Source organism: Leptosomus discolor, chromosome 4 (assembly GCF_034619465.1).
Source record: "Leptosomus discolor isolate bLepDis1 chromosome 4, bLepDis1.hap2, whole genome shotgun sequence".
NCBI classification, from domain to species: domain Eukaryota; kingdom Metazoa; phylum Chordata; class Aves; order Leptosomiformes; family Leptosomidae; genus Leptosomus; species Leptosomus discolor.
Window position 1 is genome coordinate 66700287 of NC_141394.1, and position 26674 is coordinate 66726960.

The 26674-nt window shown below is 42.5% G+C and overlaps 1 protein-coding gene across 1 annotated transcript; it reads right to left on the reverse strand.

Annotated features, from left to right (window-relative positions):
- Window positions 1-2494: 2494 nt before the first annotated feature.
- On the reverse strand, window positions 2495-26484 carry LOC104340997 (ADP-ribosyl cyclase/cyclic ADP-ribose hydrolase 1). The gene is made up of 8 exons (XM_086464588.1): window positions 26246-26484; window positions 10902-11031; window positions 10096-10231; window positions 9342-9424; window positions 7544-7620; window positions 6740-6832; window positions 4394-4480; window positions 2495-2576 (listed from the first exon to the last, which is right to left on the reverse strand). The coding sequence occupies exons 1-8, from the start codon at window positions 26482-26484 to the stop codon at window positions 2495-2497; spliced, it is 927 nt and encodes a 308-aa protein (XP_086320714.1).
- Between the last annotated feature and the right edge of the window lie 190 nt (window positions 26485-26674).

Consider the following 26674-nt stretch of genomic DNA (forward strand, 5'->3'; position numbering starts at 1 on the left):
TGCTATGCGTGTAATCTGAGCAGCACCGACTTGACTGTCCATGGGCCGGATGCACACTATAGTGCATCTGTACTAACCAACAAAGTGGGCCAATGTTAATGTTCCCTCCTTAAGGGCAAGCAGCAGGACACAGCACACAACACCAAGCTCTGTGGGCCTTGGGAGTGGTGTAGGCGAAAGGAGCTGAGGCATATCCATAGATTGCAATAACCACTGGACTTGGGCTGACTCTTTTCCCTTTGCAAGTGCTAAACTTGCTAATGAGAGGGAAAGCAAGTGAGCTGTTAGTGTCCTGCACCCTCTTCCCAGTACATCTGCCTGTAAATCCACAGAGTTTGCACCCTTCTTGCCAGCAGAATAACCTGTCAGAATGGAAGCAGGCAATTGCAAGTTCAGTTATCTTCCTAACGTTAATTGTGTTTATATCCAAGTTCCCCTGTAAAGGTGTGCCATTCTACATAGGTTTAAAAGAAAGACTTTTTTTTCTGGGACAACATTCATGCCAACCACGTGTGTTACAAAGCTGTCTTTTACTCCAGCACAGTTGCCTGCATTAAGTGTGCACCTCAGCTTTCAAAAACACAGATTTGCTTCTTAGCATTTTGCTACTTAACCACTGATAATAACAGCCTTTCTTAACTAATGTGGCTGAGAACAACATATATATCTGAATGTCTGTGTTCAAGATAAAGACACAGGATGTTTCACTTCCAGCCAGCTACAAAGACAATGACTTCTCTGTATAAGACGGAGAGTGAGGTAGTGAGAGTACAGTCCAGGGAAGATGTGCACTGTGACCTTTCTCTGCTTTCCTGGGTGGGTATATGTAGAGTTTCATATGTTGAATGAATTTCTGAGTTATTTTTAGGAAGTGGCTTATTTTCATGTTCAGTCTGAGGTTAAGTAGAATGTGAAACTGAATTAACATTTGCCATCAGCAATTTTATTATCGATCAACATTTTATATTACAACAGAAGAGGTACAAAAGTGAGCATGAAGACAAACTCTTGACCTATAGTCAGAACTAACCTATTTGACAGTATTGGTGCCTGTGTTGATGCATCTACATAGTTACATAAAAGAGTGCAAATAAAAATACATTTCACTTAATGTAAACATTATGGGTGAGGCCTTGGGTGTGGTCCAGCTATGCTCAGTGCAGGCCTGTGTATTACAGAGCAAAGGTTTATCTAGAGATGCTCGAAATCACACCAGCTCGTGTAGTTCCATAAGGATGCTCCGCACTCTGGGTAGTCACTAAAACACATGGCATAACAGCCTTCTGCCTGTGGGATCATGGAAACCTCGATCTGCCCAGTGGATTGCCAATTGCTAGTTACACTGGCACTGCAACACCTAGGAGTATATCTGTAGCAAAGCCTGCTCTGTTCTCTTAGTGTCAATGGCATTGCACAAAGGTACCACAGCCGCAGCCGCAAGCTGGCCTCAGATCTTTGTTTTGTTAGAAATGTTGCACCTGACTACACATATGAGAACAGAAATCAAAGGAAATCAATGAAATCTGCTGTTTCAGTGTACTACAGCATGTCTGTGCTTGTGAATTATACACTGCAAGGCATCACCTTTCATCTCAGAAACTGAGGTCAAGAGAGGCTCCTTATTGTGGCAACCTTTTGATGTTTGTCTCTATTCCAGTGGATAGCCAAGCTGTGGCCTGAGGGACCTTTTGCGAAAGTTGGAAGGCTTACGCTTACTGCTATATTAAGAATAAAATGTAATCTGAACTGCAGTGGTGTTTCCAGCAGGATTTTAATGTGGCTGTCTGAGTCAGCCTTGCTATTTTCTCTCTCCAGCTACACACTTCACATGTTCTTACAGAGGCTGGCAACCCTCTGAGTGGTTTCTAGTCTTTCCTTGGCTCTGCTCAGCTGTTTCCCCACCAGCCATTTACTGTGATGCTCATCAAAAGGTAAGAACAGCTCTGCCTCTTCCATCACTTGCTTCACCTGCTCAGAGGTGCTGCAGTCCCTGGGAGAAATATGATTTGTGTGCCACTGGGCAAAGCTCCCTTCTGGGGGAAGTTGTACTGGGATGCAGAGAGAGTGTAGCATGCTCCGGTCATTTCCCATCCAGCCTTCCAGCAGGGAGAAAGCCGAATGCTGATCCGGGCAAGTTCTGCCTCTGCTGGAAACTCTCTTTCTTCTCTGTGCACACCCCAGGGAATCCCTGCTCTGAGCCTCAGGGCACAAGGGGAGCTGCATGGGAGGGAGCAAGGCAGGGCAAACATCTGCCCTCAACCGCTGAATGTGCCCCCGGCCCTGCTGAAATAGTACGTTTGTGTGCGTGTGTGTACAGTAATCACACCTAAAGTATCATCTCCTGCTATACGGCTGTTAGTATCACAGCAAGGACTTCTGATTATGGACTCTGTACATACCACACTACTATTTATCACTCTAAGCTATGTAGCCACATCTTTTCCAGCTTTACACAAAACCAATGAAAGTCTTCAGCAGTGCAGAGGACACCGCTTCATGGAGTTGCCGTGGTGTTGGTGCAAAGTCTGCAGTCTGTGTGGTCAGGGCTATGCACACACTGAAGGAGCTGAACTGGCCTGCGATAAGACACAAAAACAAACAAACATTCAGTAACTACTTTGCAAGTGCAACAGCATAACTCCACGGTTACTAAATGCAATGTGAAAGCCAAAGGGCATGTCACACCTGTGCTTATCAAGTGGATGTCTTGTCTTAGTTGTTTGGGTTTTTTTAAGAACTTGCTGCGGGAAGATAACTGTGGTGTTTATAGGAGTTAGGGACAAAAGCAAGCAACTATGAAATAAAGCAAGGTGTGAACTCACAGCATGTCAGCTACACTGTGATAACAAAAATAATTATGAAAAAGACGTAAAATCTCTTGCACTACAGACTACAGAGTTGCTGCCATGCTGGAAGTTCACCATCTTGCTTACTCAGTGGTAACCCTTACTGCTACAATGTCAAGCTGTTACTAGCAGGGTCAGATGTGATTAGATTTTTTGCTAGAAGTACATCCAGGGAGTTACTCCTGGAAGACACTGCTGATATGGACAAAAGCAAGAGAAAATGATCAACATCAATTGCTACGTGGCACGAAAAGCCAGATGCTCAGCTGATATGGACCCACACAGTTCTGTTTTTAATGACTTCAGGGGAGTGAAGCTAACTTATATGGTCTGTTCTGAAGAGTTTTATTGCACATGTAAATTGCTTATTTTATTATTGCTCTGTATATAGAATAGCAAAATTAATTGTTCTTGTTGCTCTACACAGTTGTTTATGTCTGTGTTAGTTGAGCTCTGACTCAAGAAGCAAGTTGTGAGCCACAGCAATGAGTGTGCCAACTCTTCATGATGTGTTAAGACCTTTTTCTTCTTGTGCTGAGCCATGAGGGATCTAAGATACTACACAGTTCCCCTTCCTCCCTGGCCCCTTAACTTATTCCATCATAGGCCGAAATAATCTGTACCTACTTACAGGTCCTGGGAGTACAGGTTAAAGGATGCATTTACACAAATTTTTCACAATGTGCAGAGCACCATTAATCAGGTTCAGCAATATATTGCTCTGCTTTCAGGATTAAAGTCCTATCACTAGATAAGGCATTTGTCTCCTTTGCATATCAAGTTTTCCTTATTTAAAACTAACGTAATGAACTCAGTATTTTACAGAAATGTCTGTTTACTTTGGAAATGTTATTATGAGTTTTACTCTGAAAAGCTGTTCCTGACAGATAAGATATGAGTAATATGAACATTTGCTGGTTTTCTAATGTCACTAAGGAACACTTTTGCTCTATGTGAAGGTCTCTGAACTCACACAGAAAGATAAAGGGTCTCAGGTTTTTTTATCTCCTCAGCAGGCAGATAGACATTTCAGGCAGGTCAGAACTTGATCTGCTGTTTCCTGGACTCCTGTTGGTCTTTCCTGACAATGGTGAATTATAGTAATTAAAATAATGCTTATCATGTCTCATAACTCACTCTCTGACAAAGGAGCTGGACGGAAAGTAAGCTCAAACTATTGTGAAGGAAGTAAGAATCATCCTTGACACACTGTGTTACCTGCATGCAGCAGGGAGGAAAGCTGCCTATTTGGTTCTGATTGTAGGCAAATCCCGGTCAGACGAAAATCTGTTGAAGGAGATTGGATTGCTCCTTCCCTGACAGCAACTGAACATGCTTAATGGCAAGTGCAGGGCAGAGAGCAAGCCCCAGACCCAGCCAACACAAGGCCTGCAGTGTGAGTGGAAGCACACAGCCACATCGAAGGGATATGATAGCAACAAGAGGGGACTCTGCTTTAGCTTGCTGTAAACCTATATTAAGTCAAGAGGGAGATGCAATATTAGATTTATGTTAGCAAGTTGTCAACAATAAGAGTAGGTAATTACCTGTAATTGTCTTCACAGGTGATCTTAAAGTTTCGCTCTTCTAAGATGCTTTTTAACCTCTTTATGGAATGACCTGAGCAGGATTCACTGGAGAGAGAAGTCTTTCATTACTTGCGTTCCTTGTGTGTACAAGAAGCTCACCTAAATTCCACACTATGTCACTTTGCTTTATTTCAGGTAAGACTCTTTAAAAGTTTGTTTGCTAATGTGCTCTAAAGTCCATTGGGTTTGTGGATTTTGGCTACCATTGGGCTTTTGCTGGTAGAAACTATGTGATGTTAGGCTGTGCATCTTGCACAAGAACTTTGTGCAGGAAGATATCTGTGGGAAACAACTCAGTTCCATTCGTGGTTCAATGTTCTCTAGAACTGCTCCAGAGCTGCTGGTGGCCTCCATCCACAGGAACACGATATAAGGCTCATTCAAACCCGTGGAAGGACAAAGGGATCACGTCCTCTGTATGATGAGAAAGGGCCAATCATGAAAACCAGCAGCTAAGTCCCAGGTAGGACGTAAGATAGGAGGAAGCTGATAGAAAACATGGGAGGAAGCATGCTATGAGCACCTCCTGTCTGTTTAACTCAGTCTGTGGCTGCTGCTACTCTGTTTTGACAAGGGGCTGTTGCAACCACTTTTCCATTGGTAGGAGCGCTAACTTGTATATTTCTTTTCCATCAAGCTAATGGTTTCATGAAAGATGTAGCAATGTCATACCTTGGAGACCTTTATCTCTAAGTTTAATTTGCTTGAAATAGCCCAAGGGTCCCCAAAGCTGTAGCAAGAGGATTGACAAATGTCAGAGACACAGACAGAGACACTGCAAAAGACCTTGGGATAAAATCCATCTCCTGGTCCAGAGTATAGGACACACCGCAGGGCAATGATACAATAATGGGGCAAATCCAGCTCCTAACATATGGCGTCAGCAGAAGGCAGAGCCAGCTCTTCTTTGTTTACTAGACTTGCCAGACATTATCAGTGATTCAACATGGAATACAAATCAGAAGGTAAAAGGAATACATATTATTGGCTCTACTCTCCCTCTTTCTCCTTGGAAGAAAGTAGAAAATAAAAAGGAAACTGCTGTGAACTTGGCACAGGAGGAGGATGTGTCAAGACGGCTGGCAGGGCATCAAGTTGATGCTGAGGAGGAACACGATGGCTTTTCTGACATTGGGAAATCACGGGAGAAAGGATCAAGTGCCACGTCTGGGGCAACTACCGTACAGGTTACTCAATGTTCTTTTCTTCAGCAAACCTCTATGCACTGGGCCACAAGAGTATGTCTGGCATGCTGACCGCAGGATAGATGCAAGCCTCCGAGCTGTGGTAGATATGTCAGCTAGTGTGGCAAAGAGACATTTCTGGGAGTCTGAGCTAGGGGAAGGGCTGCAACACTGGAGCTGGTACTGTGTCAGATAGCGAGGCTGTCTGAGCAAGGGTCTCTGCTGGATCCATACTCATTCCTCTGTTGAACTGCATCATCACAGCCTGCTTCCTGACCCACTGCTGCCTCTGTCATGGGGGGTCCTTAGGAACAGGAGAAATCATAGCAGTGCATTATAACCGTGTGAACCACAGAACTGGCTCTGAAGATAGGGGTCAAAGACACTGAGCCTCATGCTCAGTGCTTGAAATGTGATCTGCAAATGAATCTGATTGGGATCAAAACGGTCACTCAGAAAGGTTCAGATGTGATTTGAGGTCCCTGTTCTGGTATCAGTAATTCCATGGTAAGAATTTAAACTACAGATTTGTTATTAAAAATTACAGAATCATTTAGGTTGGAAGGCACTGCTTGAGATCGTTTAGTCCAACCATTATCAGTTAGAGCAGGCTGCCCAGGACCCAGTCAGGTTTTGAGTATGTCCACAGATGAAGACTCCACAATCTCTCTGGGAAACCTGTTCCAGGGTCTGAAATTATTTTATCAAAAATGTCTCTGCTCAACATAATTATACTATTACTGTGGGAAAACATATTTTCCAGCTGTTCACCCTTGCGAACACAGCCTGCTCTGTGACTTCAGTGCTGCACCCATAATAAAGGTCTGTAGAGCTCAGTGGGGTTGAAAGGAATTTAAAGGTCATGGGACCTCTTGAAAGCAAGGAAAATGTCATTGTGTCTTAGCTGTAACTGTTCAGCAGTACCTATGAGAAATACTAAAGAAAACAACCGCACAAATGTTATTCTTTCCAGTAAAGTAAGCAGCCAGGAGAGTGAATGTAGAGCAGGTTTCATGAGCAGGTTTAAGACAGTGCCACTGTTAGACAGTCACTCATCAGAACCGAGCTGCTTCATCTGCCTTCTACACAGTGCTCATTGTTTCATACCGGTGTGACTTACCTTTGAGGTCCACCAATGTTATGCATAAGCCAAATGTGTACTGCAGAGACTCTATCCGGATTTAGGTTAAAGATCTCAATACTTCCAAAGATGCTGTAAGAATGGAACATGAGAAAGCAAAACATTCTTAGTTATCTGAGAAAAACATACAGAGTATGTTCCCCAAATACTAGTGCTCATTAGTGCTGCTTTATTCTTAGCGAAAGAACATTATCTTGCCCATGGATTTTCATAGACTATTTAATTGCCTTATGGTAAAATGTTTTCTCCCCATTACTTTCAGAAGAACTTTTGAAACTGTCTGCAGACTGAAACAAGCTGAAGTTTTTCCATCTTTAGCACCTTTTCTCCTGTTCAGTTTATTGGTTATTGATTTGGTTTGGGCAAGGGAAATTAACATTGCTGTTCCCCCGATCAGCATATTCTTCATCTTCCAATATTATTCAGGACTGCACTTTCAGCCAGCTAACTCAGGGAAGCACAGTCTGGAAGAGTAAAATCCAGTCAGCTCCATGACCAGTTAGAAATGTGTCATTCATGTGTAATGAATAAATAAACTGTAACAGTAAAGTTACTTTGTGCAGTAAGAGCATACTGGATGCCCCACCCACATACTCTCTGAAGGATTTAAGTTACAGTCACTGTACAGAAGGAATTAAGTGAATCAGCTCTACAATACCTAACAGTTTAAACCCCTACATGGGTTTACCAAAATCCATTCTGCACTGAGACTCACTGACAAAAATACATTCACCAGCATGCAGGCCCCACAGAAACATGGATGGTAGCATGTCAAGTAAATACCTGCTGTTTCTGAAAGCTCCAGCTTCTACTGATCCGTTGAGCATCACTTGAACCACACCGCATGCTGCTTCTGCAAACTGAACAGAACAAATGGACATTATACTGACACTACACGCCGTGCCATGTCAGACTCGGGCTAGTAGAGATTACTATGACTTCTTTGATGTCATCAGAACTGACTTATGCAAGTAGAGGATCTGGCCAATATTTTTGCAGAACTTCTCAGCACAAAAAAAAAGCCTCTAAAGGCTATGGCAAAACTGTGATAAAGCTGCAGTAGCCACCTATGAATTGACAGTCTGCGGCTGCATGGGACTGGTATAGCAACTTTGCTGTCACTGCTGTTCTCAGTTTTTATAGGGCTTTCCAGAGCCCCAGCAGCTACAGCTGCCTGATGGGGCTGTAGTACTTGGAATAATCCTCAGACTGCTTTAACTCTGTTGGTGAGGATAAGCCAGAACAGGGGTACCACTAGTTTAAGGACACACAAACCATGATGTATTCATCAACTTGTGAGTCATGCTCTGTGTTCTTTTGTGGCTTGGGATTTTTCTCCCCAATGGTTTTAGTAAAACTCATCACCAAGTTCTGTTTGATTTGATTTTTAAATGACTGGTTCACATAATCACTGCTCTTTTATTCTTAAAACTCATGTCCTAATATTTAAAGACTACTAAGGTTACAACATACCCACTCTAGATATATAGTCCGTAGGTAAGACAAAGAATTTTTAAAAAGCTTAACACAGGTGCTTATCAAATCTTCCGAGTCCTCTTACATCTAAACAATGTGGCTCAAACTCAGATCTTGAAAGCTGTGAAGTTTCACTATGTGTAACTTTCTAAGGTAATAAGCATGTGTTTTAGTAGATCTTAAATTTATTTGGACTAGAAAGCCTGCAGTTGAGCAAGCCTGACTCTGTATGGTGGTTAATCCCTCCCAGACTCTGCAACTGAGGGGATTAATGAGAACACAGAAACTCTTTTGAGCTTGGAAAACTTATGTACACTAGTTTACCCACACAACATTTTTTTGCAGTAAGACTTTTTCTTAGCACATGAGAGCTGAAGCACACAGGAATGCTTGTTTTCCACCTGGGCAGTCGTCTACTAATAGTCATATCAAGGGTGAAGACTTGAAAGACATGTAAAATTAAACTGATACAGGAGAGCAGATTTTTTTCTGGCAGTTTTTTTTTTCTGTAAAGTGCTGATTCAACAAAGCCAGGCTAACTGCTTAACTCGGACTAGCAGGGTCTCATCCATGTGATGGGAGTTGGCATGTGCGTATGGGTGGGTACATTGTAGGAACCTTGCCAGATGCCATTGTGGGAGGATCTGCTCTTCAGGTTTATGTCAGGAAGATGCAAGGGGATTCTCAGCTGCTTGGAAAATTTCTGTGCCAATTTGGGAACTGCTGTCAACATTAACATGCTAAAATGTATTTTATTTTAGCAATTTCAGTCCTGTGATTTAACTAAGGTGGTGATTATTATTGTGATCATTATTTGCAAAGCTCCAGCTGTCTGCCAAGTGTTGTTCTGGACACAGGCACACAGCCTCAGTTCATAAATAAGAATGCCCAGATTACAGTGGCATTAAATATTGTACATAAAATGTGGGACCTTGGAAATACAAATTTCCAATGTCATGATTTTTAGCACCTGAAGCTAAAGCTCATGTGAACTTTCACTATTCCATGTTTTAAGTCCAATCTGCAAACTCTCATTTTTCGCGGTGTCAGGAACTTAGGGCCTTTCAACATCCTTGGATTTGGGGAGATTTATTCTAGATCTTACCATCTTGGATGCCATTTTCCAGAATACAGAGCTAGGGTTGGTCTCACATTCACTTCGTTTTGGACAAGATTCATAGTTGATTCCTGAGAAGAAATACATTTATAGAATAGCTAAGGTTAAAATTAATATTGTGGCAATGTTTATATGGCTTTGAGAGCTGATTAATGATGGCAAAAAGATTTGTCCCCTACCGAAAAAAGAAGACTACCTGAGGAAAGGGCTACAAGAGGAAAAGGAATTTACATGTGTTCAAAGGTCTTCCTGTTTGCTCACACACATTTCAGGGAGGTGGACGCAGGCCCTGTATGCAAATAATTCTCATAAAACTGAGAAGGGAAAGCGTGTAGTCCTAAATGTGAGAAACAGGTTGGTTCTTGTCCGATTGCATTGAAAAGTTAAAATATGCCCAATATTTTCAGTAAACCAGCCCAGTTTAGAGGTTTCTAGCCCTAAGCACCAACCCAGGAGTCACGTGGGCAGTGATAACCCTAGGGTGCCTACATGCTGTGCCTGCCACTTTGACTGGTCTATGGCCAGGGGCTTTTTGAGTGCTATTGTTTTGCAATTTGTCCCATAGAAGTCACAGGAAGTGGGTGATCTAGACAAAGGGACAGAAATACAGTTAAGGTTTTAAACTAAATTACAAGAAAAGAATATGTGTAAAGGATTGTGTTTATGTGTAGGTCTACAAGAGAGAAGAATAATCTGGAATTCCAGTGTTCATATTTGTTTTGCAAAAAATAGGATTTATTACCTGGGGCAGAGGGGTCTCCACACCATGAAACCCTATCAGCCATATAACCCAACAAGGTGTCCTCCAAGGTAAGGAAATTTTGATTGGATTTTGTATAACGATGAGCGAGGTCACTTGTCTTGCTCCAAAACAGTGACTGTGAAATAAGGTACAATGTCTAGTAAGTGATAATTATATCAGAGCTGTTCAGGAATTTCTCCTGTAGAAAAACAAAAAGTTTTCATGATAATGAAGGAGTTTTAGTTTTTATTGAAATGCTGCAAGTTCACCTTAGTGGGTCAGTTCTTATTTCTGCAGCTGACGCTCCCATTTCCAAAATCTTTTTGACTGGTTATTTTTGTGGAAATGGATGTGTTTGGCCTGTAAAGCATTTTTGAAAGAAAGGTTTTGACTAGTTCTCATAGGATATGTACCTGGTTTGTTGTGTGCTTTTGAACTGCACGTGGAAGAGCAGCTTTTTGGAAGCAGTGTCCCTCTAACAGCATGACAGCATGCTCCTTAGAGAGAACCATATGCACAGGGAACAGGGACATCTCTGTCGCTTCACCAGGATGACCCTGGTACTGAGGTCTGAGGCGAGCCTTACACAGGGGTGATTTCCAGCGATAGAGAATGAATAGGGTTACTGGGGTCCAGAGGTGATAATGGAGGACTACTGCAGCAAGCCCAAGAGCAAAACATCGCCCTTGTCAACGTACAGACCCTCACAATCGTTACAGACAAGATCCCATCACTCAGAGCACTGTCCAGACATGCCATCCCACAACAATCCTACTGAAGCAGCCCACCATGCATTGTACTGTTACCTTGTTACAGGGTATAGGATGACTTGCTAAATCCATTAAAGGCTCATAATCTTCGGATGTAATATTACAGGGATTCTTGTAAATGAACGCATGTTTTAATGATTCCCATATTTTTAGGCAATCCTTATCTCTGCCGAAAGATTAAAACATAGTTAATTAGTATTTATGAGTATTTACAGCTGTGAAAGGATCTCCTTCTGTTATCATCAGACACTATGGATTAGATTTTAAAAGACTTCTAGCTATGCTCAGGCATCAAAATACATTATCCACTACAAAAGCAGAGTATCTTCAGCAAATTAAGTATGAACTGAGGAATGAGCAGTTCCAGAACATCTTTCTCTCTCTCCTGCATTTTAAATTGCTGATTACTGCAACATCTGAATATCCTTTAAGTTTTTGTACTTTAAAAGATCTGTGCTGATATCACATATCCAAAAGATCAAATTTCTTGATTATTCATACCAAATCATGAGAAGCAAATGTGGCACGCTATAGCTTGTACATTTTAAAAGTATGGCTGAAGGACACTGCCTCCTCAGGTCCAGTGAGCCCAAAATATGCTCATGTGTCTCCCTGCGGAGTGTTTGACTCTACAGAAATAATATCTATAATTTTATCTAAATCAAAAGCAGGAGTCTGGCTGGTTTGGACCCGATATTATTTTAATTTATGCATTTATTTGCAGCTATTGACTTTGCTGGGGCCACAGCTGATCTGCACATGTACAACCAAGATCCAGATCAGGTGCTTGGTCTCCAGTGGGTTTTTTCAGTCTCCTTGTGGTCCTCCACCACGTTACGGGTTCTGGCCCTTTTGCTCTCACTGGCATGAGTCAGAGGAATTCCAGTAAATTTGCGTGGGGGGAACTCCTTCATGTCACGACACAACACCTCAGCCTACACTTGTTTCTTAAGGTGCTGCTTTGTCAGCCTAGGAAATAAAGCACCTCTCTGCTGACAGATGCCGGTCTCCTTTTGTACTGCAAGAGGAAATCTGTTGCACAGTGCAGGCAAGCAACCATATGTCTGTAGTGAAGCAATGCCATGCTCCCTTCCTGAGGCTGCAGCATGCAGTAACGTTTGAGACAGCTCCGGACATTTGCTTTCTTGTACTTGAGATAATGAATGAAAACTTTGCGTTAAGATAATTCATAATTATTGTCTGTCTCACATGTGTTTTCAAAGCTGTCTCCCATGGGTGCACTTCGCTTCCTCTTCATGCTCCCACAGTTTCAGGCCCACGCGGAAAGCCTGCCCCTCCCATTACAGCAGTGACAGTAATGCGGTGATTCTGCATCCTTCTCTTCCCTATTTTTATGTAAATTTAAACCGCTGACTGCATTACCCTGCTGTCTGCATATCTGAATGGAGCTATTCTGACTGTCTTTGACTCATCCACTCTTTCTCCACTGATTGCAGCCATCTCCCAGCTCATTCCCACTAAAAGCCATTTGAAGAATGGACTTTGTCTTGTATGAAGAAACTAATGCCTTCAGAGTACTATAAAATTAACACTGATCAGTTAGTACGTGACAGACACACAGCTGCAGGCTTTGTTACCAGCTGGTACTTGGGTAACATGTAGGATGTGGAATCTGATTAGTCTTGAAAAGAGTCCTAAAGGGATTAAGAAAAACAGTTGTAATTAACTGAATATTTCCAAGCATTTTCAAGTTAATCTTCCCTACAGTTGTGTGATCTCATTCCTACTACTGAACTTGATCATGATTTCTACTGAGTGACCATTCGAGCATCAGAGGGGCAAACTGGAATGCAGAGAGCTGAGCTGTTTGTATTACATGGGCCACATCGAAACTGCGGGACCCAGAACCACTTGTCAGCTCCTAGCCATCTCCTCGATGTCTGAACATGAACTCTTCTCCTTCCCTTCCGTTCCCAAGCCTTGTAAACATCACACAAAGAGGAGGCCAGACTCTGCCTGTCTGTGTCCAGAAGAAAGCGACAGCACCTGACAACACTATGTAACAGAGGGAATGCCTCTATTGGTCCCTTGGGGCTTGGGCCAGTATAATGCTTGGAAGGACCAGGCAATCCATGGCAAGATGTCCCTGGCCTGCCTTCCCTTCTGCCTTTATTTACGCTGTAACAAATCTAACTTAGCATTATATATGATATTGGTCATTGGGAGGTCATACCACAAAAGTGGTTACTACAGCAGGTTTCCATGCCCCAGCTTCTTCTAGTCCTCCTCTGTGAAAGGTCTCCAGTGGATATGTCCTCATCTCTCACTCTTGGGACAGCCAAGTGCATTGGGCTGCAGAGCTCTATCTGGGCTGCAGACATCCCACAGCCTGACCTTGAAGATTTAAAACTAGCTCGGGTATTGCCACCTTACAGCGCCGTCTGAAATGCAGACCGAGCCTGCAGGCAGGAAGAAGGCAGGTGAGCCTGGAGGGTCTCCAGCCATACGGCCAACCGGGGCTGTTCTGGCTGCATGCCGAATTTCATTTCTTACCACGCCAGCCTCAGCTGTGTTAGGAACTACACTTGTTTATATGAACCAAATTTACCTCCAGGTAAGTAAAGACTAATAACAACGATGATTTTTTAATTGGGCTACTGCCTTTTATCCTGGACCCTAAATGCACTTCCAGTTACGGTCACTGTAGCAATAAGCAGCCAAACTGCAGATGCTCTAGGGAGCACGGTCGTTGCTTTGATGTTGTGCTCTCATGTCAGGGAGTGTTCACATATTCTATTTAGCAGAATTAACTTGGGTGTATTAAATTTTCTCCTGGAGAAGACTGCCTCTGGCTGCAAACTGTGTAACTCACTCACAGAGACCATCCTCCCAACTTTGGTACTTCATTTAGGAGTTGGGAAGTTGTAAATACCTGTCCCTGCCACACAGGATTACAACATGACCACAATGAATCAGCCAAAACAGAGGGCTCCTGCTGATTAAGGGGTGACACTACAGAATAGGCAGCTGTCCCCTTTGCTTTGCATAGTCAATGGTATCATAAAGAGAATTTGTAGGGCTTGCCTGTAAGCACAGGTACATCTCACAGACATTTATATGTCTCACATTTTATAACGATTTGACCTGGCAGGACTCTTTTTTTTTGTTGTTTTGTTGTTGTTGTTGTTGTTGGGTTTTTTTTAAGCCACTTCTGAAATCTTCTGTATGTAACTGGTAACAGCCACAGGTGACAGCTGGTTACCTGGTCATTTATCCTTTCATATGGCAAAGTTTTAAAGCTTGGTCTCAGAAAGCAAAATATTTTTTGAGGAATCATAAGAAAAACCTCAGGTTTTTTATTTCTAAAGCAGGGAGGTAAGTGATAGACACAGTACGAAGCATTTCTGCTGCTGGACTCAAGTCATGGCCATGAGAAGCACGAAGCAACAACCACCCAGGTGATTCACAATCCTGCCCAGACAGCTTGCTGAGTCACAAATTCAGTTTTCTAGCATTTCAAGACACCAAGCTCAGCACTTGATGATGTGCATGGATATCACTCATCTGAGAGAAGAGTCTCTATCCACAGTCCAGGCACAGCTGAGCAAAACTATATGTTTAATGTATAAAAGTGGTAGGGCCTAGCCTTCAAATGGAGGAAGCTCTTCTACAGCTGGTAATTGGTGTGGTACTTTTAGTTGTACCACACAGAAGAATGATAAGGCATGAAGATGGGTTTTTATAGAGACTAGGCAATTTCAGCATTGTTTTAGAAATCAAAATACAGATCTTCAGTGTGAAAAAATATATACAAAGGCTAAACAATGTTTCATTTTTGCTGTCCTCACCTATCAACATGTATATTTTTACAACTGAATAAAAATAATTAATTGATTTACCTTTGGAAAGCTATTTCTCTGATAGGAAATACCAGCTTTGTGTCACATTTCAAAGAGATTACCAGTCACATAAAACCATGATACTGGTTGACATATGAAAAAATAAGCAGTGAGAAGACTTTAGGACTTGTTAATCCCAGCTCCAGGAACATGCACCACTCTTTCCAGCCTCACTGTTGGGGTAGACGCCTGTCCCTTTTTTCAGTACAGCAAGAAAATATTTGGTGTGCAGCATTTAACTTGCACTAAGCAGAGGTAAGGGTAGAGACCTGCTGTAGCTCTGGGCCTCCTCAAAACAATATTAAAAGGTTGCTGGCAGTTGGTATGCTAAAAATGCCAGCAAGAACAGTTTCAGGTTGAAACAAGCACATCTGCCTTGCCAAAAAAATGCCTGAGAAACAAACTGTCCTCTTAAGGCTGCTCCCAGCTTCTCATTGGGAAGTTCTCAGCCACAGAACGGGTCATTTCATTTTCTTTCTTGGTTTACAAAAGAAAGGAAGGGTTTGAAAGAAATCAGAAATCACTAGTCTACCAGTTAATTAAATTAATCTAATTCAGATACAGGAGTCCATGGTGAATACGCTTACGTACCACACTGCTGTGGGGCTCGTGTGCTCTCCTTCTCTGGTTTTTGTTTGTAAGTAAGTTTTGAGTTGCATATTAATTCGGCATCCTATCTGCAAATACCATATCTTTATGCATAATGAATTTCTTCCTCTGAGCCCAACTTTGCTTATGCTGAAATATTTAAGGCCTTTTATTCTACTACAGAATCTGAAATATTTAATCCAAATTCAGTGACATGTAAAATAAATATACTCTGATTTTATGTTTAATTTTTTCAAACTTTTTTTTAATGAATAGAGTTTGGAAAATGCTGGTAATTGTGAAGAAATAACTAACAGACGTAGAAGGAACACTGTGAAACCTGCTGTAAACTCAAGAACTGAACCTGCAACCCTTTCCCTTGAAAGTGAGGATTGCAGAACTTGCCTTATGACCTTTTGGAGATAGAGACTATACCCTCCACTCAGTATAGCATTGAATAAGGGCTGGGATGCAAATAACCATTAAAACTATATTTCTTTATTATATCCATACGTTATATATACCGCAAAGCATATCCTGCATTTGTCCTTACATTTGGGTAGAAGTTGCATATTCCAATGAATTTGAGTATTTCTATCCATTTACCTCTTATAAGAGTATCACATTAATCTATCATATGGAAGATGGGGCCAAAAATATTTCCATTAGCAGCTATCCTAGCAGCCAAACTTTAATGTGCAGATTAGAAAAACGGACAGCTTCTGCATCATTTTCTCTTGTACACTGGTCTGGCTAACCTTGAAAGAGTATCCTTTCACTTCAGGGAATGGGATGGCATTGACCTACCTGGGAAATCACTACTAATATAGGTCTTTTTTTTTTCTTTACTTTGAAATTTTATTTTCTTTCTTTAACTGGACATGACAGAGCAAATTCATCCTCAACTGAAATCAATTTAATTGGTATAATATCAACGATAAGTTTCATCCCTGCAGATTTCAGTTACACCATGAACAATGTCTTGCTTTAAGTTCAGCACTGAACTGAAATTGGATGCTAAAAGCATCTTAAGGGCAGCTTTTCTTTGGGCTGTGTTGCCTCTAGTTTTTACTCAGAAATTTGAGAGAGCTGTTTCAAGTATGGTACCCATTTTAAATTTACAAGTGAAAAATGACTTCCAGGCTTGGTTCTGGAGAACTCAATCAACTCTCCCCACACTGTTCAAATCGCTCTACCAGAGACAGCCCCCTGACGAGATGTGATCTCCTCTGCAATCAGCAGCAGCTTTTCCAAGGTCCTGAGTTTTCTTTCTAAAACATGGCAATGTCTTCAGGCCACCCTGAGATTTTAGTTGTGGCTCTGTGGTGAAGCTCTGAAGTTAGAGCTGGAAGTAACTGGCTTTTGCAGAGATCAAGACTCACCAGCAGTTGCAATTTGTGTAAGAAAATTCTTCTCAGTTGCTACCACCGTTAGCCAAAACAGTAATGCAGATACGCACCTAAGCACTCAGAAATCTGGCTCTTTAAAAGGTCTGTGAGAAGTTTGTGGTTATAACAAAGATCCTTAAAGGCATAAGACAAATTCACACTCTGCTGGGAGTCTAAGGTATCACCTTCATCTGTAAAAGCCCATAAGTTTCAGAAGGAGAATGCAGACCAAAGGACCTAAACGGTGTAGGAATATTTCTGCTTCTAACAGATCCATCTTTGCCTGGGTGCCAGTTTATCTGCCTCTTTTAGATAAACTGTGACAGCTGTAGACAGCGGTGCAATTTATACATCTGTATTCAATTTGTTTTTTTCATGTGAGCTTATGAGTAGCTACATCTTTATGTTGTCAGACATTAAACAATGAACAACCACCTTTATGTCTGTGTTGAGAGGAAGCCCTCTGTAACCCAGACTCCTTTTGCTACCTTTTTTTTCCCTCAATATTTCTGGTTTTTTTTCTTCTGCTCTCCCTTCCCTTCTTCCAGCCTTGCCGTGTCTCACTGCTGCTTTGGAGCAGCTTCTCTGGAGCCTCTGCCAAGCCCAGCCCAGCCCAGGCAGCTGTGGTTGGGCTTCCCCACAGCCGACCGGAGCGGTGGGGGCAAGGAGCGGGAGGCCAGGAGCACACCTCCATCCTGCGGGGGAAGGGGCTCTCGGGAGCAGCGGCCAGGGGCAGCCCCAGGGGTCTGCAGTCCTTCCTGCTGGGTGATGGCCCGACCCACCTCCAGACCACTGCGTCAGAAAAGGGGTGCGTGTGTACCATGGATCAGCTCTGTTCCTATTATTCTAGCACCTAAAACCTTTGGGCTAGAAGTCAGACAAATGTGAATTCAAGAGAGGTCAGCCAATATGCTGTCATCGCTGAGGATTTGAGGAGACCACTGTCTGCTGCTTTTAGCATTAGGATAACAGAGAGGGGAAAGTTTACCAAGGGAAAGGATGAAGGAAAAAAATCATGGAAGAGCTGTCAATCTCAACGTCTTCAATGAACACTAGCCTCTCAGTACCCACTTAGTTTAATTATTGCAAAGTATCTGCCACCACAACATTTATGGTAACTGACTTTTTTTCAATATAAGAATTACATACTTGATTTTTTTTGGCAGCTTGATTTTCTAAGTATTGCTTTCTGTTAATTAAATAGTTCAAAAGCCAGTAAAGAAAGCGTGGGAGGAACTGACTGTGGATAGAGAGAGAGATCCTAAACTCTGCCTCAGAGAAAGACGGCTTCTGGAAAGGTTGCCTGTAGGCAGAGCAATTAAATTCCCCACAACAGAGGCTGGGAGTCTGCAGGTCTGGAAAAAGAAGTACAAGGTGAGATTTCTGCTGGTGCACCTCAGGGCTGTGTATATTCATGTATATGGAATGACCTGGAAAAAACGATAGCTCCTCATCATGCCAGTCTTTAACCTTTGGCAGGAACAAGAAGGTTTTAAGGGCAAGTGTACTTGTGGCTTTGGTTTAGAGCTCCCAGAGTATTTTATGTGCATTGGGAATTGGTGCTCCAGGACAACACTAAGCCTTATCATCCTTCCAGGAAGGGGTGAGCCAAGAGGTGGCAGCTATAAACCAGTGGAGAGTTCATCTACATAAGCAGATTTTTTTGCTGGCTGCATTACAGCTTTCCTGAGTGAAAAAACAAGCTCTTAAGCAGATGATGTTTTCAGTGATGCTCTGTAAGTGGGATGCAGCCTCTACAAGGGCAGAAGTCTCACCTGGACTGCATTTTGACAGAGGGTCATAGTTGCTCTACAGTTTAAGCTTCAATAGATACAGAGGGAACAAATCTAAGCTGGCATCTTAGCCTTTGATTAGAAAGTGTATTTTTAGTATTGTTTTATTTTTAATATTAAACTTGGAAAAACACTTCTATAAGAATCGTCCAAATAAAAAGATGTTATAGCAGGAAAACACTCAATGGCCTCATGCAGCTGCAGATTTGTTTTTTCCCATAATATGAATTTGTAGTACCTTGGAGGTTTTTATGGAGATAAAACTGCTGGAATGTGGCATAAATGCAGTAAGTCGTGAGAAGTCCCTGCTTCAAGGGTGGCATGTGTCAGCAGGACAAGGACAAGGGAACAGATGGGAGATTTAGTACAACTGTGAGTGAGCTCCTCCTCATTTTGATGTCACCTCCTGGGAAGACAGGTGACATCTTTAGCCTCTGTTTTTACCCTTGGACCCTAGAGGGAAAAAGGATCTATTCATCCTACCTCTATGGATAAGCAAATTTATATTTCCCCATGGTGCTCTGAGGTGTAAAACAGTTCTTGAGTCTTAACCATACCTTAGCAATGACAGCTGAATGATACCACCTCTGAGCACCGCTGTTTTCACTGACCTCTCTACAGATATTACAGGAGAACTGAAGCAGGGAGAGGTGAGAGGGAACAGGATTCCCCCTTTCAACAACAACAAGCTCTTAGATTGGCTCATCCAAACATTTAAGAATGTCAGTCCTAGGGTGGTGCTATAATTTAGACAGCCACCAGCCTTCGCTCTGTATAGCCAATTCTATAAACTCCATAAACAAGAGAGAAGGCAAAGACCAGGCAGTGAACTGACTCTTCATGACTAAATAGCTGCATAAAGTTGAAGTAGACAACTAAGTTGAACAGTATTTAATTAACAAGTACTTCTGATTAATGTGTAGAAGGCCAGTACAGACAGAATGATATTCTCTCTGGTATCTGGGATTAAAACCAAAAGAGACTTTCACTGCAAGGAGATTGTGATATATGATGGTGCCGTGATCATGATGCAGTATGTGTAGGCTAACCCAAATATGAAAAATTATTGGAAATCCTACAGAATCTTGCAGTAAGAACCATTAAATATCTAATCACTGTTAAATAAATGTAAGAAGTTTGAGTATATGAGAAATATATAGTCATTTAATAATAATTTTTATATGATTGTAACTCAACATAGACAACAGACATATTAGTTGACATGGCTGCCAAAGCAAGAGATAAATTCAGATCTCAACAGCATTTCTGTACCTCAGAAGTACATTGATATTGGCCATGGATCAAAGACAATGCATCTTTTGATGTCTCCCCCTTAAATTCGCAGGACACTCTCAGACTTTGGGTTGCTGTTGTCAGCGGAGTCACAGCCCAAGAAGGTAAATTTTCTGCACAGAACTGAGTATGATCTTTGCACAGCATTGGATGGCCTTCCACAGTCTAGCATTGATGTTTGTACTCCAGAAGAGCAGAAATAAATATGTTGGTGAATAATTATCTCAAGAACAAATAAATGATAGCTACCCACTGCCATATGAACTTCTCTTTTGCTCAAGAGAAAATTATTTCTTCCTAATGAACTGCCTTTAGAAAGAGATGACAATAAAATCCAAATAGACCCCTATCTTACAGCCCAGAATAGTTATGGAAACTAGCCTTAACAGAACTCATTTGAAGGACCAGCTATAGAACCAGTAGCCCTACCTCTACATCCTAAAGTGCTAATAGCTATCCATTTGTGCCTACTAAATGTTGCATTCCAGCTCCCTGTTAAACCTCAGTAGAGCATATTTCAATGGAAGTGTACCTCTAAGCAAGACTCAAACAATTGCTAATATTTATAATGATTATATCTTAGTTACCAAGAAATTACAGGAACGGTCAAAGTCACTCATATGCAAGTTAGGGAAAAACAACTGTAAAAGAAGATCTTGATATAAATATTGAAGGGCAGAAGAAATGATAACCAGAACTATGCATGGTTCTTATGTCATAGAAAAGGTATTATACACAGAAAAGGTATTAAAGTCAGCACCTTGGTGCATAACATAGGGAGGGAAATACGAAGAGTGTGTACTGAAGCACAGTAATAAATATTTTGACTTGAGCATTTTAATAAGTAGTGTGCTATTATGATGATACAGTGTCCGTCCTAATAACAAGAGAAAAAACAAATGTAGGAATAGATATCAGCACCATCGCCACTACAGATAAACTAAAAAGTTTCTGCATCACTGTTTGTCCTAGTTAGCCAGTTACCCAGCTACCCAATGGAGCTCTTGCAAGTCTAAAAGCATTGTCTAAGAAATGGAAGAGTAGGAAGGCACCTCTGGAGATAGTCTAGTCCAACCCCCAGCTCAGAGCAAGTTGCTCAGGGCCATGTCCAGTCAAGTTTTGAACATGCCCAAGGATAGAGCCACCACAACCTCTCCGGGCAACCTGTTCCACTCTGATCACCCTCACAGTAATAAAAGGTGTTTTTTTCTTAGGTTTAAATGGAATTTCCTGTATTTTAATCAGTGCCTATTGCTTCTTGTCCTGCAATTGGATACCACTGGGAAAAAAGCCTGGCTCTCTCTTCTTTAATCCCCCCATCAGGTATTTATATACACTGATAAGATCCCTCTGAGCCTTCTCCTCTCCAGGCTGAACAGTCCCAGCAATTTCAGCCTCTCCCTCTATGTCAGTCACCTTTGTGGCCCTTCACTAGATGTGCTGCAAGTCTGTCTATGACTCCCTTGTACTTGGGAGCCTAGAACTGGATCCAGCATTCCAGATGTGTCTCACCAGTACTGAGTAGAAGGGAAGGACCAGCTCCCTCACCTTGCTTCCAGTACTCCTCCCTCTGCAGCCCAAGATACCCACTGGCATTTGCCACATTGGTGGCTCATGTTCAGTTTGTCCGCCTGAACCCCCATGACTTTTACACAGATAGTGCAAATAAAGCCACTTGTTAGCTTTGGAACCACAGGAGATGGTGTAACAATTCCATTTTTTTTAAGAAAGTGTGTTTAAAAAAAAAAAAAAGAAAAGCTAAATCCTTTGCAGTCTGATATGTACTAAATTGAGAAGCTGTAGAGTTCTGCAGTGCACTCTAGTAGGGGTGCTAATGTGTTATGGTTTGGTAGTAACACCATACTCCTCAGAGGACTGGGATTCAGTAAAAGCTTCTGTTATGCAAGGCATTTTTTCCTCATGAAAACACAAATCTCAGGTATGTTTGGTTATAAAGTCATGGTTATATAAAATAAAGCTAAGGTTTTTGTAACACTGAATCAAATCATGGCTGTTTAGTGCTATGCTTGATGTGAAAGTGTTAACAATCTCTGAACAAACACAAGGAAATTAAATTAAAATTCCCTAGCAAAGCAAAAAGGCAAAATGCAAAAGTAAGCATAAGAAAACAAATCCCAGATTTCTTTCTGGAAGAAATTATGCTCCCAGCGCAATAGTATGTCACACACAATCACGGTTCCATATGTTCTTTTTGACAAATCATATCTCCTTCTCCACAGGCCACAAAGGGATGGAAAGACAAACTGCATTCATGGTAGTGAAGCCAGGAGACAGAGCTCTCCTGAAAGTGAACCAACTTTTACTAAATTTAATGGAACTATAGACCATTAAAATTTGTTGTAACAGGCATTTGCCACTAACTATAGAAATATCAGGTGGTCCAACTGTATTTAAGGGGGAAATCTATGTTGCATGCCCACACAACATTGCAGGAAAAAGTTATTTAAGTTCTATGCTTTGCACCTTCATCATCGGGTTTGTGAACTGCTTAGTCAGACACAGCAGGCTTGCTGGGCCCGAGAGCCACATTCGTTGCTGAAGTGGCTCCTTGTCTGCATCCTTGGTGCTCTCTCACTGGCAGAGAGCCATCAAAAAATCAGATGGCTTGGCTTCAGCCACTTTTAAATAGCAGGCCCTTGCAAGCTTGGCTTAGCTTGGGTAAATCAGAGACTGAGAAGTGACTGTAGATCTGAGGCAGGAGTAGTCATTATCTGGGAATGAAAAATCTCTTTAGCTGCGAATGTAAGAAGAGTTTATTTTTAGATGGAAAAAAAAGCATTGTTTGAGTTCTGGAGATCAGTGACTACGGCTTTTAGATAACATGCTTCTCCCCTCCTTCCCCAGGTCACAGAGTGCTGATTGTATCTGACCTCAGCCTGTCATTTCAAACACGGTGAAGAGGAAAACTGAACCAGTCAACTTCGTATCAGCAGGTTTCATGCCCCGTCTGCTACTACAGGTCCTCCCCCAGCAGGCATCGAGGTGGAAAACCATCATAAACAGCATCCTCCGAGCGACAGGCAAGTTATGGGGTCACCACAGCTGGTCTTGACCGGAATGGCTCTTCTGAATGCCCTGGCGCTGTGCCGGGGGTAAATTCTTGGAGAGCTCTGTTTGCACGGCTGAGACCCGCGGTATGAGAACGGCGGGTGGCTTGTTAGCCACGAGGGGGAGCCGTATTCCGGGGAAAGAGGAGACGAAGTGCTCCGAGGTCAAATCCTTCCTCCAGGCTAAACTGCCTTCGGCCTTTATTCAGACAAAACTACAGCACATACCAGTGGCCATGGCTGATGAGTACGGGATTTCTGCAAGACTAAGTGAAAGCAGAACTTGCAGCGTTCGTTACTGTTGAAAAAAAGCCAAGAGTTGAAAAAAAAAAGTTGGAAAAAATCTAATGTTGAAAAAAAGCTAAGAGCTGTGACAAACTATTGCTTTAGCTCTGTCTTGTAGCAGCAGCCAGTATTTTTCAGGGAAGCCAAAAAGAAATACTACTCTTTAATGTCAGTATCTAGGTGTGGAGCTCTGTGTGCAGGGAACAAAACCCCTAAAGCCTGCTGCTATACTATCCACATTTTTTCCTAAAAATTGAAGCTAATACAGAAAATGCATTATTTACACATTTGGTATTCCCTGCCTTTCTCCTAAACTTTGGCATGCTGACAGTTCTAAGCAGGAAGATCAACTGAGGAAACTGTATGTGTACAAATTATAAGAGTCATCCAGCCAGCAGCAGAATTAAAACGGAGGATTGTATGGCACGCAGGCAGTCATTATTCCCAGCGGGTACTGTATACAGTACCTGAGAACTGTTCTTTAGCGAGCAGGTTCAATGCAGTGCCTGAACATTTTGATGATTTTGGAGAATAAGCAAACCAACAGGCTAAAATCTGATTGCAAGAGGCGCTTACAAAACTCGCCTGCAGACAGCAGCATTTTTCCAGTGGCCTCACTTGGGCTTGGGTTCAGCCCACAGTTTATATCAGAAAAGAGGAGCGTGACCATAGTGTGCTGGCTGTGTGTGGTGTCTGGGGCTCATTAAGATGAGGGAGAGTGCAAGGAGGTATCCTCTAGGATTAAAGCAGCTGTGATGGTGAAGGTGTACATTAGCACATCCACGGGCTTCTCGCATGATTAATAGCATGCAGTGGCAAAAGCAGAGCTAAATGGGGGCTGTAGACTTGTGGCCTCTGTTAAACCCACCTGTGATATCTAGAAACAAAGTCCGTATTCGTATGTCAACAATCTCCCTTTTTTCCAAAACCCACCAGCTATTCCAGTTTGAAATATGGCACTCCAAAATTTAGTAAATAGGCATACTAACTACTGCAGTGAATAGACTGCTATTTTCAAAAAAAAAAAAGCAAATATTGCCAAAGACGGAACTTAGTGGCTCTGATACAAAATGTAAAAATATGAGGAAATGTCCATGAGTTTACTAAAAGCAGAGCTTTTTAAACAATGAACATGTTGGTGTAAGATCAAAAGGGTAAGAACAGACTACGGGCAAATTTATGAAGAAATCAGAAGACTTTTAACTGAGGCAGCAAGTTTCCCATGGTAGGAGTAGTGGCAACAAAAGTCCTAACTGAGTATAGGACACAGTTTGCTCAGCTCATAAGCCTGCACGAGTTTCTGCAGCTCCCTGTTCCTTATCCTTTTCTTTGATTAAGTGCACCAAAGATCTCACACGACGCAGGATCCAAGGCCTAGATTAATGATGAAAGAGAATGGGATGAAAGACATGGGGCTCTCTGATGTGTCCTAAAGGCACCCACTTCATTATCAGAAAGCGCCAGCGACAGAAGTGGTTGGTTGCATGACAAACTGCACCGAGCTCCCCAGGATCAGAAACGAGGAATCTCAGGTTGGACTCCCAGAAAAGCACCTATGTTTAATTTTCTGTTCAGGAACCTCCTGAACATTTCAGGTATGTAAACGCACATATTTGTCCCTTTTCAGTGCTCTCTGTCTCGGATAAATTTTTCTCTTAAATAAAATAAACCAAAAAAGGGTCCTACTATAAAGAAGTTGTTTCATCTGAAAGGAAGTGAGCTCACAGCCATGAAGCTATTAAATACTGTTGGATTAAGAATAGCACAAAATGTTATGTCTTGTAAAAACAATCTTTTTAGAAAGCTTAAGATCATGGGTTTGTGATTTTATAAAAAATGACCTTGAAATAACTGCTTAAAGAAATTATTCCCAGGTCAGATTCAGACTGTGTCGTGAATTAAAACATACATGACATTGGCTGGAAACTTATTCACACAAAAGTGTTTTTTACATTATCAGCACCCCAATTTGAACGAAAGAAGCATAAGTAATAAAGGCTGTTAGGTTTCACAATAATTTCAGATTTAATTATTGAGTGTTTACCTCTTTAATAAATTAATGTGCACTTTTAGAAACATGTACTTGGTTTTGCAAAAGCTTCACGAGCATTTTATTTGTAAAAGAATGCCCCTTCCCTTCACTAAACTCATTTAGCTGTTTAATGTAACACATGAACCTAAGTCTCTGCACACTCAGGCCATGATTTTCCATGTGCCTATTTCCCTTCAAATCAGCTTTCTCATACAGCACCAGACATCCGAGGTCAACAGAAGTCCAAACGCAAGAAAACTACGTACAGCTTTGTTCTCACCAGCTCAATGTCATGAAAACGAGAGGTGGCAATTGCCTTTTTCAAGACAAAGACCAGGATGGTTCTGTCACTTGGCCAAGGTGCAGGGCAATTCCACAGAGCTCAGCCCGGGGTGGTGGAAATGTCTGCCAGAGGCTTACTGCAGACAGAAACTAGAGGTGCCATAGAAGTGATTCCTGGATCCCTGCTGAGAGACTCTGGCTGCTCTGGATCCTGTCCTGAGGGGCTAGGTGTCCCCAATACCGGGGGGGGGGGGGGGGGGGGGGGGGGGGGGGGGGGCCGGGCGGGGGGGGGTGCACTCCTTTTTTCATACTCTGCCTTTCCCTGCAGCAAAGGGGATTAGAAAATCAGTTCTAACATCTTTGTCTGTCCTATAAATCTGTGATGAACCTTCTCCTTTTCCTCCCTTCTGTGTAGTTTTGGTTATGTGAATACAGTGTCACATGTTACAGGATTTTGGGCAGACCAGCTTTACAGCAAATTGCTGCACCTCCATGTGTTCAAACCTGTTAGAATCCAGCTTTTATTTCAGCTGGCTTTAAGAAAGTTGCAAAATTAATTTATGATTACATTTTGACCTAGGATTAGTACTACTTACATTGACTCTGCGGATAGTTTCCTTAAAAAGCCACCACTCGGGCACCAACAGTTGCTGTTGGAGTTTGTACAGGGTCTTACTCCCCTGACTTCTCTCTGCCACTGCAAAGCTAGTGGACACAGCCAGATGAAGGTGCGAGACAGCTCTCTTCTGTTCACTTTACACACCTAATGCACGACTGGGAACGCTACTCACCCCAGCTCAGGGTGCCGCGCCATGACGTAGTTGTAGCATCTTCCCAGGATGACTTCTTGCAGATTCTTAGTGGTCCCTCTGTCCTTCCACTTCAGCATTTGAGGGCTGACCTCCTGCTTCCCGTGCCTCAGGACAGAGGCCAGCACGACGGCGAGGATGAGGGTGGCCAGCAGGACCACGATCCCCACCAGAAGGACGGTGTGCTGCCGCGTGCGGGCAGAGCCCTGCTGGAAAGGCATCCTGCGAGGCCTCGGTGAAGGGCGGCAGCAACTGCTCGCCCAGTGCAAAGGGACAAATAGCTTTCCAGCCTGTCACCCTGCACCTCCCTCCCCGCCCCGGGCTCAGCCCCGGCGGCTGGCCGGGAGGCCGGGCTGACCCCTGCCCGCCCCAGGGTCACCGGCCACCCCGGCGGGGGCCGCTCGGCCGCTG

Bases quoted from the DNA above. Each gene is read 5' to 3' on its own strand.
- LOC104340997 (XM_086464588.1), bottom strand. From the start codon at position 26,484: ATGCCTTTCCAGCAGGGCTCTGCCCGCACGCGGCAGCACACCGTCCTT. The intron at 9,425-10,095 runs GTAATAAATCCT...ATTTCTTCTCAG, and splicing joins TGGAGACCCCTCTGCCCCAG to GAATCAACTATGAATCTTGT. The intron at 7,621-9,341 runs GTAAGATCTAGA...TGTTCTGTTCAG, and splicing joins GGAAAATGGCATCCAAGATG to TTTGCAGAAGCAGCATGCGG.